The sequence below is a fragment of the Marmota monax genome, unplaced genomic scaffold, assembly GCF_021218885.2.
Source record: "Marmota monax isolate L192 unplaced genomic scaffold, Marmota_monax_Labrador192_F-V1.1 WCK01_AAM20220418_F8-fsc00096, whole genome shotgun sequence".
Lineage (NCBI taxonomy): Eukaryota > Metazoa > Chordata > Mammalia > Rodentia > Sciuridae > Marmota > Marmota monax.
The window spans coordinates 2308770-2328329 of record NW_026695236.1 but is presented as its reverse complement, the minus strand read 5'-3'; the positions used below and the strand labels follow the sequence as shown (position 1 = coordinate 2328329).

The 19560-nt window shown below is 38.3% G+C and overlaps 1 protein-coding gene across 1 annotated transcript in view; it reads right to left on the bottom strand.

Moving 5' to 3' along the window:
- Positions 1–18800, bottom strand: part of Rab38 (RAB38, member RAS oncogene family) — a 59388-nt gene extending 40588 nt beyond the window's left edge. Inside the window, exon 1 of the mRNA XM_046439352.2 lies at positions 18479–18800. Within this exon, the coding sequence (XP_046295308.1) occupies positions 18479–18680 (202 nt within the window). The 5' untranslated portion in view covers positions 18681–18800. The remainder of the gene's footprint in view (positions 1–18478) is intronic.
- Between the last annotated feature and the right edge of the window lie 760 nt (positions 18801–19560).

Here is a 19560-nt window from a genome sequence, read left to right as displayed (position 1 = left end):
CTGCTTGTCCAGAGATTTTCAGAGCAGAGTAGGAAGCTCTCAAGAATAGAAATTTTACATTTCAATATATGACACAGTGCAAAGAGCAAGGGATAACTTTATACCTTCATGAAGAATCATAAAGGAGGGCTGGGGATAGCTCCTTGGTAGAATATTTGTCTAGCTAGTGCAAGGCTCTGGGTTCAATTTCCAGCACCGTTTTAAAAAAAGGGGGAAGTGTGTATGTGCGCATGTGCATGCATACACATGTGCACTTGTGCTTGTGTGTCACATCAGAACCAAGAAGCTAGCTTATTTCTGGAAAGAAAAGACCTTTGTATATGGAGGTCACTGGGCTAGCCCATTTAGAAAGTTTGTGTTTTTGGCATTCTGGGCAGGGGTCACATTCAGATCAGAGCATTTCTAACACTCACATTTAATCCCTCCTTTATCAGCTGATAGCCCTCTCTGCCATTTCTTAATCAAAGTGTGAGAAACATGTGACTTTGTGAATGGCTACTTATGAGCGGAGTGGAGAGTGATGAATTCATCCTGAGTAAATTTACTTAAAACATGACTACAATTTAAAAACTTCCTTTGGCATAGATCACTTATCTAACACAATTACTGAATGACTGGTGAAGTCCAGGCTCTGTGATTTGTGCAGCTAATACAGGTTTTTGACCAGGAGGAACTTCTATACCACAGAAAGCTATACTGAGAATCTGCACTGAAAATGATCCAATTCACCAAGTAAGGACCCCTTCTCTTAGTCCTCAAACACATACCACAGTACAATAAATGTGCTCATGACTCAGTTTCCAGTTTCAAGAGGTGTTCCAATGACCAAGCAATCAACCAAATCACAGAAATTAATACAATGGCTGCAGTAATAGTTCCAGGAGCCTTATGGGAAAATCTACTAACTTGAAGAATCAGAAGACATGGGTCTTAATTTTAATCACTGGAAGCCTTGAACAAATCAGACCAGTTTTAAACAAATGTATTTCTCTCCCTGAGTCTCAGTTTTCTTATGTGTTAAATGAAGTTCGTGTGTCTGATCTCTAAGAACCCTTCCTGTTATAATTCCTTAGATTAAATGAAACCCTGGCTGTCTTTTGCAACAGACTGAAATGGACCATTTGATGTCAAAGATTCAGCTAAAAACTCACACAAACATCACAGTCATAATGTGTATTTAATGACACTTTCACTTCATAATTAAGGCTCTATAGATGCTCTCAGCAGACACAATCAAGCAGTGAATCTTTCACATAGGCATAAAACCAATGGTAGGAAGCACAGCGGGTTTTCTATTAAACTGAGAATACCTTTTTAACCATTCTGACCCTTACCAACTAGCTTTGTGAATCTCAGATTAGTCAATGCTCTATTACAAGCCTCAGCTTCCTTATTTTGAAATATGGACACCAGCTTGGACACTATAAGACACTTCCATTATTGCTTCTGGAAAACTCCCCTACTTAGGCATCCAGTACTCCAGGTCCTACTCCTCCTCTGTTCCCCAGACTAGCTCATGACATCACCAACAACACAACTGCTCAGAACAGTACCTTCAGTCATCTTCCAACTCAGTTTGCACTCCCTCATGTAAAGAATTTCCAATGTCCCACTAACACTTCCCCTTCAGAAGTGGCTTTTAATTCTGCTTCCTCCACTCCATCAGCATTGGCTGCTGCTCTACTTCAGCCCTTCCTTGCTCCTCATTTGGACTCCTGATGGTTTTTCTGCACTCTTCTACTTTTCCTGACACTCCCTTAAAGTACTTCATGGCCAACCACACTGAACACTCCTCCATCCTAAAACACACCTTGCATTACTCTCTGGATTTCTCTGTGATTTACATCTCAGTTCCCAGATCCTGAATACCCTCCTCATGGCTCCTGATGAGTGAACTGTGTGCCCTTCGTTTATGCCCTGAAATCTCAGCCTTCCCTGTCCTGACAGCTGAAATCATTTACTCCCTTCTGCATGACTCCACAGCATTTTCCCTATCCTATACCATGAGTATTTATCATGGTGTGTCTTCATACTTCAGTCTCCATCTGGCATTGAAAATCCTGGAGAGCAGGTTAGTCATGTTTTGATGTTGTGAAACTTGAGGGCTCTTTCTTCACTTTTTGGATCGAGTAAGGGCTCATGACACTATGGTGAAAATAAACTGAGATTAAGATTTCTTCTTCCTCTAAAGTACATTCTCATATATTCATGACCTACTGCTGCACACTGATGCACTTATTCTGTATTCCACTTTCATTCCCAGTCAATAATCAATAGAAATTCATTAGGAGAGAAAATTAACATTATTCTAACACAGGTATGTACATACCTATTGCAATAAGTTTCGGACTGGAATGTTATGCTTTTGTAATCATTCTCACAATTAAGAAATGATCCCTCAGAATCAATTTATTCCAAACAATACATGCTTTTTGTTCCTGGTACAATCAGAAGATATAAAAGTGCTACAATGATATTCTCTATATGTCTATGTAACAGTGTGAAAATATAAAAACAAAAGCAAATATGGATCTTGTACATTGACCTAAAAGAAAACAATCAAATTATATGATTGCTATAATAGTCAAAAGGACACTGAGATTTTAATGACATAAGCTGGTTTTGAAGGCCAAGGGGAAACAACATCCTAGGACCAGGATCAGAGTAAGTTGACATTCTAGTGCGCAAGGTTTTCTCCAGTTTTTAGGAACCCATCTGGCCCCCTGGCAATGGTTCTGAAACTCTTTGATCTGATCTCTTCACTCCTTTGCCCTGCCAAACTGTGACAGAAATGTGTCAATCACTACTTTTCCAAGTGACAAAGCATAGATCCTAGAATTAACCTTGCAAAATCTTTTCATACAAAATTACCAGCTATTCTATAACCATGAGCAAGTTTATTTAGCCCTCCTTGTAAGCACTGCACTGTGTATACAATGAAATTTCTGTTAAGATCCCTGTATTAAGTGAAGGAATAAGCCTAGTCTCATATTGCCCCTCCAGCAGGTACTTGCAGGCTTACCAAGTCTTTCAGAGCTATCTGTCCCTTCATCACTTCTCTTTTACTCACACCGAAATCACTCATCTCATCTCATTCATTTAACAACAACAACGACATCAAAATCTAATGCCTATAATTTTCTAGGAACTGGTCTAACAACTAGAATAAAATATCCTTGCTTTCCCATTCCACGGGGAAGAAATAAACAGCAAGCTAAAAAGTAAATAAAATGTAAATAATACTATGTTAGCTGGTGAAATGTCATGGAGAAAAATAAAGCAGAGAAGGAGACTAGGGTATACTGGGGTTTGGGACAGAGTCAAATAGGTTGGATGGTGAAGGCTCCACTAAAAAGGTGTCATTTGGGAAAAGACCAGAAAGAGGTAATGTAGGGGGCTCTATCTCAGAAGAATTTTAAACATGGGAACCAGCAAGTGAAACATCAAGATTCTGAGGCATACATATGTCTGGCAAGGAACTGGAGAACTATGAGAGACTGAGTTGGCTGGAGAGAACTGTACGGGGTCAGAGTACAGTGTGGTCAGGCAGGGAGATCACAGGGTTCAGACTGTACACACTTTCAGGCCATCATATGGATGTTACCTTTATTTCTGGGTAAGAGGAAAGCACTGAAGGATTGTGAGCCAATGAGAAACATGGACTGGCATGAGAAAATGAATCATGTCTGGGAGTCAAGGTAAGAAAAGAACAGTCAGAAAATTATTGCAATAATTCAGGAAAGAGATAATAATGATTTGGACCAAAGTGGTAGTGGTGAAGATGGTAAAGAGTGATTGTTTTCTGGGTATATGTGGGGATAGAGATGATAAGTGGGTTGTAGAGTATGAGATGATTCAAGCATGATACCTAGAATCTGAAAATCTGAAAGTATGGAGATGCCATTGGCTGAGATGAAGACTTCAGGAGGCATAGATGTGGTGTGTGTGTGTGTGTGTGTGTGTGCACGCATGCTGAGAGGAAGCGTAGGAATCTGACATGTTAAGTGTAAGTCTGAGATGGCTGTTGGGCTCTATCTTAAGCAGAGTGGGATATATATCTGAAGTTCCAGGGAAGGTCCGCACTGAAGATTTAAAATGTTGCTTCATTTCTGTGCATCTCTGCCTGGTTCATCTTCCAGGACTCTATTCTCTCCCCATCATTTCCCTAATTAAACACTTTGAGGAACCTTCCTCTATCTATAGCAGCTGTAATAAATGGAAGTTGAATGGCTAACATGCTTTGTGATCCATACCAGATTTAAAACAATCTGAACTATTAAAATTATAAATTGGAAGCTATCTCACAAATGGAATATACTGAAAATTTAGCACTTTAGTGATACAGGGCTTATATTATATAACAAAGTTCAGAAGTTAGTTTATTTGAGCTGAACAATGCCAAACTCCTAATCTTTAAGGAAAAATAAAAATGTCATGAGATACAATTCTTTTCACATTTTTATATTCCACTAAAACAATGCCTTAAATTTAAGTGTGTGAATTTCCATCAATTTTGCAAAAATAACTAACAAATACATATAAATGAAACTTACAAAATTTTATTTTACTTTTATGAAAGATTTATTATTTGACAGATAACTTCTGAATTAATACAAAGAAATGACAGTAACATATATACAAATTCAAACTATATTCACTAAGCACCTAGATTAGTTTCTCTAATGTTTTCACCAAAAATACCTTCATTATTAAAAGACTGACTAAAAAAGTTTATTTAGGTTTTTAATCAAAAAATCTAAAGCTGTCCATCATACCTTCTAATTAGCATAAGATGAGTCAATTAAACCCTAACAATATGAGTAAAAATAACTTTTTAATATTTATTTATTTATTATTAGAGATTTATGGTTACACATAGTAGTTGGGTTCCCCACAAACTCATACCTGCAGGGAATTCGATTTCAGTTCATGATCCCCCCTTTTCACTCTCATCTTCCCTTTCCTCTCCCACATTCCTTCCTCTACTAGACTTTCTTTCGTTCATCTATTTATGTACATTTGGGTGGTTCTTTCGAACTATGCATAAAGGTGGAGTTCCTTGCGGTATATTTATATATGCACATAACGTGATTTTTTAGGAACTCATTCTGCATTGCCTTTCGTTTCCCACCCCTCTACTCTGCCTCTTGATCTCCTTCTTCTACACTATTGATCTTTCTCTTATGCTATCCTGTCCTTCTTTTCCCTTTTCCTTTATTTTACTCTAGCTTCCATCTATGAGAAAAAACATTCAACCTTTGAATTTCCGAGTTTGGCTTATTTCACTTAGCATAACATTCTCCATTTGCATTCATTTACCAGCAAATACCATAATTTCATTCTTTTTTATGGCTGAGTCAAACTCTGTTGTATACATATACCATTATTTCTTAATAAATTCATCTAATTATGGTCATCTGGGTTGATTCCATAATTTAGCTATTGTGAGTTGTGCTGCTATAAACACTGAAGTGGCTTTATAGCTATAGTATGTCAATTTTAATAACTCTTAAAAGCTTTCCTATCCTATACATTCTAACTGAAGAGACTGGTCGACCTCAGATTGGTAATCATAGGTCCACATGCCCAAAATCATATACATAGCACATAAACAAAAATGAGTAATAAGTCATTTATAAAGTATTACAGTAGATCCTGAGTTGATGCTGCCTTTCGTTTGGAGTGAGTTTATATTTCCCAAGGTATTTACTGCTTTTGAGGGAAGATGTATCAGGAGCATGATACGCTAAATGTTGTTAGGCCCCGGAGTAACCAAACAGTGTATGGAATGAAACAGACCCTGTCTCACTAGCATAACCACTAAGATACAAGTGAAGTACAGGGGTCAAAGCTTACTTTGATGTCTCTTTTGAGTTCTGTTTTCTTGTGTTTTTATTTTACATTTTGGATAAGAGAGAGCTTACATTAAGGGAGATTCTAGATCGTGGATTTAGTTCCAAGGGACTAGGGCCTTGGAGTCGAGGGTGACCTGTAGAGTGATCTTCAGCTACCATACCTCTACAGAGAGTATGTGGAGCCTCTGTGTTGGGGAAGTATTTTGCCCTATAAGGTGAGGTTTCTTTCTCTATTTTGTGCTGTCTCACTTTAAGATTTTATTGTCATACCCAGTACAAACACTCCACTGTCTGTTGAATAGTCAATAGTTCTACGGCTCAGTGTCTTGGTTCGTTTTGTTTTCTCCTGCTTTGAAGATTCCATCCAACTTACATTGATTTTCACTCACATACTGGTATGGCCTAGATACCTCCTGGTCCATGGAGCCTCCAAATACCTTTGACCCTTCATCCCCAGGACACAGAACTTTTTACTTCTTCCACTGCCCTTGCTTGGTTCTCCCTTATGGGTTAATGAACTGGATCTGCTTCTGGTCCCTTGCTTCATATGCTCATGGGAATTAGGAAGTATTTCCCTTGAATATACATATATTTCATAATTTTATTTTAAAACAGATATTTGCTATCAGTCTATCTTATTGTAAGGCTCTTTTAATGGTTACCTAGGATCCTGTGTTCGTTTCTTGCATTAAAATACTTTAACACACTCTAGTTTTTCAGAGTATATTGATATAACTGGACATGGAGTTTTGTTGAGAAGAAAGTAGGAAACAGAACTGTGGGAAAGCATGTCCCAGAATTGGGAACACAATTTTCAGAAAGACTCTTAGAAGATGAACAAGTAATTGCCAGGCCAAAAAATAAAAGGTCATTTATCTCACCTGCTAGCCTTCTATGAGATTTTTGAAGTTATGCACCTTCGTCTACAAGTTAAGGGCTAGGCACACTATGCCTGGCTAGTCTTTCTGTTTCTTACTTTGAAGCACCATCACACCATGGCAACCCCATTTCCATTAGAACATACCCTCTTCCTTATCCTCCATCTAACCAAATCCTACCCATCCTTCAAGGTTATACTCAAGTGCAGCCTTCTTGGAGACTCTGCATAACTAGCTGATGCCAACCTACCTTGCCACTCTTCTATATCCCCATAACATTGACTGTATCAATCACTTGGCTACTGTTCAATTATTCAATTACTGTGCCTATGTCCGCATCATACACATATTCTGACAGGCTCAAGTCTATGCTTATGATAGACTTACATAATAGAATAAAACTGGTCATACAAGTCCTTTTTACACAATGAATCAACAAATAATTGGATTCTTATAAGCAATATGGAACCCCAGCAGGGAAAGGAGTAGACTAAATAAAGCAATATCTCTAATTCATTTCATTTTCACTTTTTTCCTATGCCTCCTCAATGCCTGCTCATTGTGATCTATTCTGAATCTATCCACAATGTAGAACCATTCTTATTCTTTCGGAAATTTCCTTACTTCCTCTATAATCAATATCTTTCATTTCATCTAACTGCTGGTTTGCACCACTTATAGACAAACCTTATTTCTATTCAACAAGAAGATAAGACTAGCTGTGGTATATTTAACTAAGCTAAAGAATGCAAGATAATAAGGTAGGATAAAAAAAGTCAATACTGGTTATTAGGTGTCCATAAACAATAGTCTTATTGAAAGAAAGATATATGAATTATAGTGTTTTATTGTTAAATTTTCATTAAACTCTGAATTTATATTTAAATTTAAAGCTATATACATATTATGCTTTTGAAAAAGACTACTAGTACACTGTCATAGTAAATAATTTGTTATAAATGTTCAAACTGGGATCAAATGCCACCAGTTTAAGTGAAATAATTCATTTAGATGGAGAAATAATATCATATAGCAAATAAAAATCCAATAATGATGGGGTGAGAGAATGAAACCAAGTCGCAGGTGAAAAGTTGGCATCAATCAATATAGAAGGGTGAGCATTTTGTTTTTAATTAAACAAATAAGCAACATAAAATACTTTCACCGAATTGTAAGCTCAAGAGGATTTAATAAAAAGCTACCTTTAATTATTTGGCCTTTGAGCCAACACCTCTAAGTAGACTATTAAGATACATTTATAAATAACTCACAAGAAATTCTGAACTCCAAAGCTTCCATCCTTAAAGAATATCCAGATTCCTCTAGAACTATAATTCCCCAAACAGATGACAAGGTACCACAGTAAACTCATGGAGTGCAACAGAATTTTTTTAAATTTAAGTTAAACACAGTGATAATCAAGATCAATCAGACACTTCAGCAACTTCCAACAAGGTAGTTAACAGTTTGCCACTACATTCCTGTGATGTCATTATGTCTTTTTTGAAAATCGGGTATTGGAAGTTTCTGTGATAAAAAGCAAGAATCATCTGAAAATGTGAATAGAAAATGAGGGAGGTGATGTCTCAAAGGATTGGGATGTTGTTCCATGACCAAACACCACATGCCTAGAGTAAATTATAGTTACTAAAATTAAATAAAAATTTCTTTTAATTTATGTGTTCTACTTTTCTCACATGACTATTAAAATTAGAACATAATATGTGTTTGGTTATTTGGTGCTATTTCATGAAGAACACCCTTGGGTATTTCTTTCAGTCTTCAGGCACAATGATAAAGTTACTTTGGCACTACAGGAGACTTGTTAAACTTAAAGTTTGAGAACTTCTGCTGTATCCTCTAGAGTCTAGTTGGTTGTTGACTTTAAATTTAAAAGACACACACACACACACACACACACACACACCACTACACTACAGCATACATACAGTCCCTTTCACCATCCTATTTGCTTTAATCAGATTTTTTGGTGCTGTGACTAAAAGACCTGACAAGAACAATTTTAGAGAAGGAAAAGCTTATTTGCAGTACAGTTTCAGAGGTCTCTGTCCATAGACAGCCAGCTCCATTCCTCCAAGCTGGAGGTAGGCTAAACATCATGGTGGAAGAGTGTGGCAGAAGGAAGTGGCTTACTTGAGGATTAGGAAGCAGAAAGAGATGCCATTCACCAGATACAAAATATATGCCCCAAAGGCAAACCCCAGAGACCCACCTCCTCCAGCCACACCTTACCTGCCTTTAGTTACCCCTCAGTTCATCCCTAACAGGGGATTAATTCACTGAATGAGTTAAGGCTCTCTCATCCAATCCATCACATTATTAGACCTAATTTAGATTCTGATATCATAAAGCATCATAGCTATTCCTAGTCTTTTTTTCCCAAATAAAGACCTGTGTCCCTCAGGCTCTGTGGTTTTCCAAAATAAAAGTAGATGAAGGTGGTTGTTATTAAACCAAACCAATCACATGGTCTCAGCAATGATGTATGCAAAGACTTCAGCTCATCTTCTACATGCAATTTAAGCAATCTGAGATGTGAAAACTATTGCATGGTTCTATCAAGCCTTAGAAAACAGTAGAATAGACTGGTTGGAAAACAGAGAAATATCAGTTCATATTCCAGCACTACTCCTTTGTGTAACTTTCAAAAAGCTTATGTATTTCTTTGCTTGTTTATTGGTTAAATAGCCTATCTAAGCACAGTTTTTTTCATCTTTATACCAGTATCTACCACAAAAGTTCATTTTGTGCAATGAATGAAATGATACATATAAATGCATAATACCATGACTGACTCTAAATAAATAGTAGCTATTTATAACACATTATATTGTAGAGAAAAACAATTCTCTCAACAATGAATTTAAGTCAATTTGTTTTATATTTCACTCTTAAATTGGATGGAAATTTGTTTGAACCTCCCACGCTATAAGTATTATCTTTGTCTCCTTTAGACTGAGAGGTACACAAGAAACTAAGTCCTTCATCACTCTTCCAGAGAGAACAATTTTATGCAAGATTGAAAAACTAATTAAAAGTTAAATCCAAATATAAATGATAAGGAGCAAAGGTTAAATAATACACCAGGATAACACAAATTATAAAAAGTACAGACTCAGAGGAAAAAGTAATAAGATATTTAAAACTATTGAATGCTCTTCTTCAATTCTGTCTCTTGCTTCCAGATCATGTGTTTGCTTGGTTCTCCTCCTATTAGCATTTTCTCCACTTTCTTTCTGACCTTACAATAATTTCATTAAGTTTTGTAGGAACTAATGGAAAGTCTGATAAAAATTGTGAAGGATATCCAGACAGGTACACAATAACTATAATGCAAATTTTAATTGGAGAAGTGTTACAAGGAAGGTAAAGCGATGCTGCTTGTGACTCAAAAGAGAAAGAAGTTATTTCTGATGGGAGAGAATCCAAAGGGAAGCTTTTGTAGAGGAGTTGCTTTCCAGGTGAGTCTTAAAACTCAGGTAGGATATGAATATGTGGACATAAAGGAAAGGACATGTGAACCAGTGGGAAGAATGGGAGCAAAGACATACAAGCATAAACACGAGACTTAATAAGGAACCAAAGAAACACAAGTGACTCAAGTGTGAGCCTCATAATGGACAGTGGCTGTTAATAATATTAGAAATGTTATTGTAAGCCACATTGGGCATAACTTTGGTTGTCTACCATGATAAACCATCATTCCCTCTTCTCCACAGCATGAATCACCACAGGATTAGGTGAATACCCAATTCAATTATATTTGCACCTCAGCATCAAAACATCTGATGTTAAATATAAGTAAGTCTTTATAATTCTTCAAACTTCATAGCAATAAACCAAGGAACCCTGTATCTTTGTTCTAGTTCTTTCATTATCATGTTCTGTGGGCCTAAGAAAGCAATGCCACCCCACTTCCAGGTCATAGCTTCTCATCTCTAAAATGACCAGTGTGGCTTTGAGGAGTAGTCAAATTTTTTACCTCTTAAAATTACCTTTCAAAGACTATCATTGAATATATTACATCTAAAAATCATGAGAAAGATTCATTTTTGCCATGTGACCTTCAAATAAACAAAAATTCACTCTAAATTATAGACTGTCAAACAGAAAAGTGCAATTTTCAGAAATGTTATTTAAAGTAAGCACAGCGGCCTATAACTGGAATCCAAGCGACTCAGAAGACTGAGGCAGGAGGATCACAAGTTCGAGGTCAGCCTGGCCAACTCAGTGAACCCTGTCTCAAAATTTTAAAAAGGTGGGGGACCTGGGGATATAACTCACTGATAGTATGTCCCTGGGTTCAATCCAGGTACAGATTGTGTCCAGAAAAGACGGCATTTAAAGTGACTCCTCAGTTTTTATATCAAAAAATTACAATAGAATAATACCTTATAAAAAGTGATTACCATATTTTTCTATTCTAAAATATTTACATTTTAATATGTTAATGTTTATAAAAACATGAAATCTTTCATGAAATAAATGAGTTAGCAAGTTTATTTTTTTTATTTTATTAAGAATTTTTTTAAAACAACGATATATCTTAGAATTAAAGCAATGATATGACAGTTGACTGAAAAACTTTTTATGGAACACCTACCTACTCATTAAGCACATACTATGTGCCAAGTACTAAATTATGACCCAGTGACACAGTTTAGAGGAAAAAGGCATTCCAATGCAGTAGTAGAGGTTTCCTAATCTTGGGTAAGAATAAAATATCCTGGGAGCAGAGAAATATTGTCTCCCCGCGTCTTACACAGTCAATAGAGACTTTCTAGATAGAGTCACGTGAATAGCATGAGGACAGACCCACAGGAAATACATAAGTAAAAAAGACAAAAGTACATTTTGTCTGAGAGAATTGCTGAGGTATAAAGCAATGAAAAAGGTAAGTAAATAGGGACACCGTAAGATATCTGCCACCACGGTCAATAATCATGAGAAAAACGAGAGATGAGACTATAACAAGGAAATCAAGCCTGATCTTTAACAGCTTGAATTTCATGCTAAAAGTTTAGCATTTAATTTTGAAAGTGGTACTGATCCACTGAGGAGAACAAATTGGAGAATATCAAAGTGGAGAATGATATAATGCTGAGAAGAGTCAAAGCTGTGAGTTACAAACTGAGGGCCTGAGGAGTTCAGATGACTTGTAAAGAAGATATGGCTATTGAAAATAAGAATGAGATAGCTATTTCACAAGTTAGAAAAGATAGGATTTGATTAATGCCTAAGAGTGAGAAAGCAAATCAAGAGGAGAAGAGTGAAAGTTAAAACCTGAGTTATTAGCCAGGCCTGGTGGTGCACACCTGTAATCCCAGCAGCTTGGGAGCCTGAGACAGGAGGATTGATGGTACAAAGCCAGCCTCAACAATTTAGCAAGACTGTAAGCAACCTAGTGAGACCCTGTCCCAAATAAAAAACTTTTTAAGGGCTGGAGATGCGGCTCAAGCTATAGCGCGATCACCTGGCATGCGTGCGGCCCGGGTTCGATCCTCAGCACCACATACAAACAAAGATGTTGTGTCCGCCGAATACTAAAAAATAAATATTAAAATAAAAAAATTCTCTCTCTCTCTTTCTTCCTCTCTCTTTAAAAAAAAAGACTTTTTAAAAGAGCTAGGTGTGTTTCAGTGGTTGAGTGCCTCTTGGTTCAATCTCCCTGGGTACCACAAAAGAAACCAATAAACCAAACCGAGTTATTGTCATTAAGTAATCTAAGATGATACATCTTCTTAATAAAATTCCCAAAGATCTGGGGGAAAGCTTGAAACTCAATAAGTAGGAACCCCAGGAGAGAATCTAAGATGGCCTTGCTGAGTTGAATGCAAGCACTCTAGTAGACCAACCTAGAAATGAGGATGATTCCTGCTGGACTATATTAGTTCCCATCCCTGAAGCAATGGAGACAACATATTCCTCTACAAATATCTATCCCAGAGCCAGAGATCAAAAGAAATAAAAAGGGTTCTTAGTGGATTCAAAACTTTGAAGGATCCTCCAAAGTGAGGATCAGAACAGAAAAAGCTGTAAGTCTATTTCAAGACAACTTTCTCAAAAATTCATCAGGTGAGCAATGACCCTAGTATCAATCCCAGTGACTACTTAACAGCCAACCACTTTTACTGAGCAGCCATTATGTGAAGGTAATATAAAGAACATGTCCAACAGGAAATTGGAATTATGTGTTTGAGATTTATGAGAAGTCAAGCTTATAGGCACAGTTTCTGAGTCATCTGCACAGTTTAAACTACTCACTGGAAAGAGCCATTGGTAAAAGCACAGAACTAAGTACAAGCATAGGAAATATACTAGCTCAGGGGCTTTGTCCAGTCTCCTGAGGCTCAGAATTTGAAAGGATGTGGTGTGGTCAGGATCCTCTTTGCACAAGAATATTGTGAAGATACCAGTATCAGTGCACTTTACTCTCTGTTACAGGTGATTTTCTTTCATGTCATCATGCCCACACAACTGAGAACTTCTTAATGTCAAGAGTCAAGTTGTACTCTATTCTTTATCCTTGTTTTCCCTTTACTTAGCACAGAATCTAACATATACCATATATATCTCCAACAACACATATAAGAACTACTCTTTCCTAGCCCCTCTTTCTCTATTGACCCAGCTTCCCTTGATGAAGTTGCTACTTGCTTTCCTGTCAGAACTAGTCCTAGATGAGAACAAGTCCCACATGCCCTGCCCACACATCTGTGACATATATAAACTCTAACAGCTGCTCTGGCAATAGGCCCAAGGTCTTTCCTCACACATTCCTCACCCAACTTTGAAAGTGCACCAGTTTTGCTTACCATACGCATTGTTTCCCGGTAAGCACAGAGCATGCTATTCACATAGTTATCAGAAAATCTATAATTAGTCAGGCTGGAAACAAGGTAATAAACTGCCCAGCAGAGAGTAAGGGAGTAGTGCAGACTTGACATGAATTTATCTTTCTTTTCTCTCTCTTTTTTTATTTCTTAACACACTGGTTACCAAATTTAGCTTTTTCTACATTTCTAAATCATTTATCCTGATATTTAAGATCCCTCTTATAAAATTCATTCAAGAATTACTTTTAAAAATACATACCGAATAGACAGTCAAATCCAAACCTTTCCTTCAATTGAGTTTCACAATTTGAAAGGTCTTTGTAAATTGTAAAACAACCTATTACTTATGACATAACACAAATCAGTGTCATCCCTGGTATAAAGAGATAGTCAGCTGCCCAAGTACTCTTCACCCTGTTACTCTACCTGGGAGATAATGTTCTCCCGTGCTTTTTTGCCACATGCAGTTAGGTAGGGAAGTTACTATACCTGTGCTCCACGTGGAACTATGGTTCTTATAAACTGACCTTGCTGTTAGAAGCATTTGTTATTTAGTAGAGTTCTGCAGAGAAATGTTGTATGGTGAAGAAGCATAAATTGTTTTGTATTCTATTTGTTAAATCCAGAATTGGGTTTTCTGATGACTAAGAGGCTTCGTCATCTGTCATACTGAAGTTTAACAGATAAACTGTTCCTGTTCTTCTCTGCCACTTGTGACCTTGGGCAAGTCCCTTACAAGCTCTCTGATTTTTCATCTTCTCTAATATAAATTGGCTTTACTACTATCTTCTCTGTTTATACCTTCAGTGATACCAAAGGGTACTCAGAGAGATCAAGCAGGAAAATGTATGTGAAAGTAGTTTGTCACAATCACAATTAGAACAACAAGAGTAATAGCTACATGTATTCAGCATTTAATATTTGTCAGGCACAGCTTTACAAGAATTAGCTCATTTAACTCTTATCATTACTCGAAGATATGCAAGGTCTATCGTCCCAATTTTACAGACAGGAAACCAAGGCATAGAGGATAGGTAACTTTACAAGTATCCTCAGCAAAAAAGTTGAAAAAATTGTCATGTACTACCTATGCCCCAGGCACAGTAAAACAATAATATGAAAGTTGATGCACAATGTAAGAAATAACATCTTACAGAAAAATAAAATCAGATGAGCCAGCTGAGGTTCAGCAAAGTTTTATGGCTTACTCAATGCCAAGTGTTACATTTTTAAAGTATCTATGATTTACAAGATATTCAGAATATGTCTGACGTACTCTATTATTAAGACGAGGGAAGTATAAGAAAGCTGTTAGAAACCTGGGGGCTGGATTCAACAGTTATGTTTTAAATTTAGCACCACAAAACCAGCTATTTTACTGGAAGATTAAATATGTCCAGACATTTATAAAAATAAGTACTTAAGAAATTTTAGTTTCTATTACTATAACTGCCCAATTCCTGTAGCAAAGTCCCAAAGCACATCAAGAAATCTAAATAAAATCATATAGTTCTCTTTGAATGTGCTAATGGAGCATTTGCAATGTCTGGATTTGGAAATTTATAAAACAGGAGAGCCTCACATGAGAAATTTTTGTTTTACTCTTTCCTAATTAGTTGATGTAAAAAGAGAAAAACCTACAAATTCACATCATAATTAAGAATTAGTTCAGAAATAGATTTTCATTCATTTCTTTCCATTTTCTGCATATTGGTACAAAAAAAAATCTATTAGAAATAAGAAGAAGAGGGCAAAGATAACTTCCTAACTAGGGAAGGGAAGAGGGCCTAATCCCCATGGGCCAATGGAACATCAGGCATCCATGGGCCTATGGACACAAAGAACATGACTTGATGCCAAATCAGACAGCACAACTCAAATCCTGCTCTTCCACTATTAGCTGGGTGGCCCTGGGCAAAGTTACTTAATTTCTGTGACTCTATCAAGAGCTTCTGAACATAGAGCTGCTCAGCTAGTCCTCTATGATGGATTCCCTGGGATCTAGGGCAACTGTTGTCCTTGTGGAGTTTGAGGTATGAATCACCTCGTTTCACATGGTCCTAAAGGTACTTTTTGGAGACTTTCAGGATAAGACTGGCCAATCTAGGTAGACACAAGACATACATCATGGGAATTTGTTGAATAAATAGGGCCCTACTTAGCAATGAACCAAGCAAGTATCAAGAGTCTACCTGAGCAAGGATTCCCTCTATAGCAGGCATACCTGATATCCTGTCAGGTTAGGAAAAGTCCTCTCTACTTCATGGACAACCCCAACCCCTTAAAACTAGGCCTGCTATCCTCTACTACCTCTTATTTCCAAACACAAGCATAACTGAGCAGGATGAAGGAAGACAAGCTATGACTTTAAGAATATTCACTTAACTAACTACAATCTGAGTGAGCAATTGAGGGTGAATTTCACATATGATCATAGCCCACAAAAGTCCTAAGCAGCTTGAATTATGTATTTTCCCACCATCCCATGCCACCATGGCCCAGCTCTCCCCCACCCCAGCTTGGCCTTCTGTCAATCTCTAACTCATCTAACAGGGCTTTTGAGCTTGAGGCTGCCAAAGACAGGGGAATGGATCCCTGTGAAAAAGAAACTTCCTTCTGAGGTGCTGAACACCACCTTATAGGTAGAACTGACTTTCCAATTCATCTAGAACTATGGTTCAGGAGGCATTTCCCAGCTTGGGAGTTAAATTTATACTGCAAAATGGGAAAGCCTGAAAATGATGCTGGCTGTTTGGGGACAGAATATATGTGTAATGTAGGAATTGTAATTTATTAGGATTTGATCAGCACATGTATGTCATGTGACTCTTGCTTAGCATGTATAAATGCTCAAAAAAAATTGGTAGCTAGTATAATAGCAACCCTTGAAGATCTCCAAGATAGTAGGCACGAATACCCTTAACTAGCATCATTGGTTGCTCATCTCTCATTTTCATTTTGTTAGGAGAAAGTCTCCCTTTTTATTGATCAGGAGACAAGAACAAGGAGTTTAAGGAACTTGTCTAAAATCTCACAGTATTCAGAAGGAGCCAGTTCAATTCTGGAATTTGGGCTCACAAACACTATGTGTTTTCATCTCCCTGGTTAAGGTGAGAAAACAGATTTATAGACAATAACCTGCCTGAGGGAATACTACTACTTAGATTTGAAACAGAAGTACAAATTACAGCTACATCTTCTTTTAAACACTAAGCTATTTCTAGACCCAAGTCCAGAGACTTATGGACCCAGAATAGTTTTCACACACTAAAACATGGAACAACAAGGTATATGGACTCACAGTGAATTTTAAAATATGGAAACCCAATCGAACATTGGTTGATGACATCTTCTGGTCTCTGATAACCCCTGTGCTTCTAAAGCTGCTGAAGACTCCAAATGCATGAATCTGTCCGTATGCCAAGAGCTTTATCATAAGACCTGGCAGCTCATGATTAAAGAGGCACTAGAGTCCACAGAAATGCCCTTTCAAATATTTTCCACATTTGTTCTCCCTTCAGGCCATGAAAAAGCATTTCCAGCAACAGCTGAAATGAACCTGTTTTCTTAAAAAAGGATTGGAATAGTTTGGGTGCAACACTTATAAAGAAAGGTTCCTGGTACCCCAGACCATGAAACAGTCAGAGATGGAGTAGGACTATTTGAAGTGGTTCATGGAGAAGTTCAAGGACTTTAAAACTTCTCCTGAGCCATCATTGTCCAACCCTTTTCTACTTAATAAGGATGCAATGGAACTGAAGGGAGTTGTCCAAAGCCACTGAGCAGGTTAATGAGTGGCAGAGCCAGAACCTGTAATAAGAGATTGGACATGCCAGGATTGCAAATATTCTTAGTCCAAGACTTACTCTTAGAGTAGACCTTTCACATTCTCACTTTTGATTACACTTAAGTCCAGGTACAAACTCTCATTGTCAAATACTGATTTCAAACATTGTAAAAAAAATAAAAAAATAAAAAAAAATAAAAGGTTCTCATTTACATATCTTTCAAAAGACAACTTTAATGCCAAATCAAGAAATTTTATGCCTAATGTCATAGACCCTGACTAAGAGTTGCTTTAAAATACATATAAAGCTTTTTATAGATTATATAAAGACAGAGATATATTTTTTAAAAAAAAATTGAGATGGGAGACTGGGGCATTAATTTGTCCCTGATAAATACAAAGCAAAGAATCACAAACTCCCTTGACTGAAGGACAGGGTGTTGAAATTGGGAATAAAGCCAGCTATTAAAAACAGGAATGGTGGGGCTGGGGACGTGGCTCAAGCGGTAGCGCGCTCGCCTGGCATGCGTGCAGCCCAGGTTCGATCCTCAGCACCACATACACACAAAGATGTTGCGTCCGCCGAAAACTAAAAAATATTCTCTCTCTCTCTCTCTCTCTCTCTCTCTCTCTCTCTCTCTCTCTCTCTCTCTTGAAAAAAAAAAAACAGGAATGGGCAAACTCCAGATAGTTTCATATTATCCCATTTGCTCCTATTATCTCGGCTAGAGGCTTCCCTGGGTCAGCTCAGACACAAGGGCCTATGTGGCACTCTGAGCGGCTTAACCAGTAAGACTATCGGCCCAGAAAACAAACTTGAGAAGAGAACCACCTAAAGCAATTGCTGAGAGTCTCACTCTGGGTGCCAGCAGTGGCCTGTTCTGAGTTGGAGAGACACCAGGGGAAAATAAAACGCCACCGAACGCACTTGAAGTTTCAGCTGGAGCAAAAAACTTTTTCTTGTCTTTGAGAACAAGTTTCCAAACCGCCAGGAATGCCCTGGAGATTTGGATCTCACTCTTGGCTGAGGGCCGCTGTCCTGGGACTGGAGACCAGCTTCAAGACGCTGCCGCCCGCCCCCCGACCATCCCCGGCTCTCACCTGCGATGTCCCAGAGCTGCAGGCGCACTACTGTCTCCGGGTCCCAGTGAAGCACTTTAAGCGCGAAGTCCACGCCTATGGTGGCTCGGTAATGCGAGGAAAAGTTCTGGTGCACGTAGCGCTTGATGATGCTGGTCTTGCCCACGCCGAGGTCGCCGATCACCAGCAGTTTGTACAGGTGCTCCTTGTGCGGGGCCTGCATCCTGGCGGCCGGCCCGCCGTGCTGTGCCTGGCCAGGGAAGCACAGCCTGGGCTGGGCGCGGGAGAGAGACCCGTAGCGCAAGTGTGGGAGCCGGGGAGAGGCGTCCGCGGTGGGGCGGGGGCGTAGGGCGGAACTCCTCCCCTGAGGTTAATCCTCCTTCCTACTTCGCGGTCTTGGAGAAGGGTGGATACAGGAGCTACTCGGGTTCGCGTCTTATTGCCTGTTGCTGCACTTATTTGTACTGTGCTTCAGAGTTCCCACAGAGATTTTTTTTCGCCTTTTATGCCGGGCACAAACCTTTCAGGTGTAGATTTTATTTTCTATGTTTTGCCTGCGAGAAAATTGAGTGTCAAGAAATACCATACCGTGGGGGGGCTGGGAATGTAATTCAGTGGAAGAGCACTCCCCTAGCGCGTGAGGTCCAAGTTCAATCCCTATCTCCTGGGGAAAAAAAAAAAAAATGTACTATGAGAGAGATGAGCCAGTGAAAGACCTAGGTGAACCCAGGTCTCCCAAGGACACAGGGCTCTATCACCACCCCACACTTAGAGCGTAGAAGCAACAGAGAATGCAATATTAGGAGGCACAACACCAGTATTTGGGTCCTGCAGGGCCCTGGTTTTGAGTAGAGAGATCTTGGGCAATTCCTCTGAGCTCCCCAGGCTCCAGGCCTCAGTGAACTGTCAGCAGCTTTGAGATGTGAACTTTGAACACTTTCACATCTTTTCTACTGTCAATGAACTAGCAAGAAGGAGGCGGGGCTGAAAATGCAATCACATCCATGACTTTCAGCATCTTAAGAGCTCAGCAGCACTGACAATTCAAACAATCGGTTTTATTATCATAAGTAATAATATTAGCAAGCTTTCATAGAGCATTT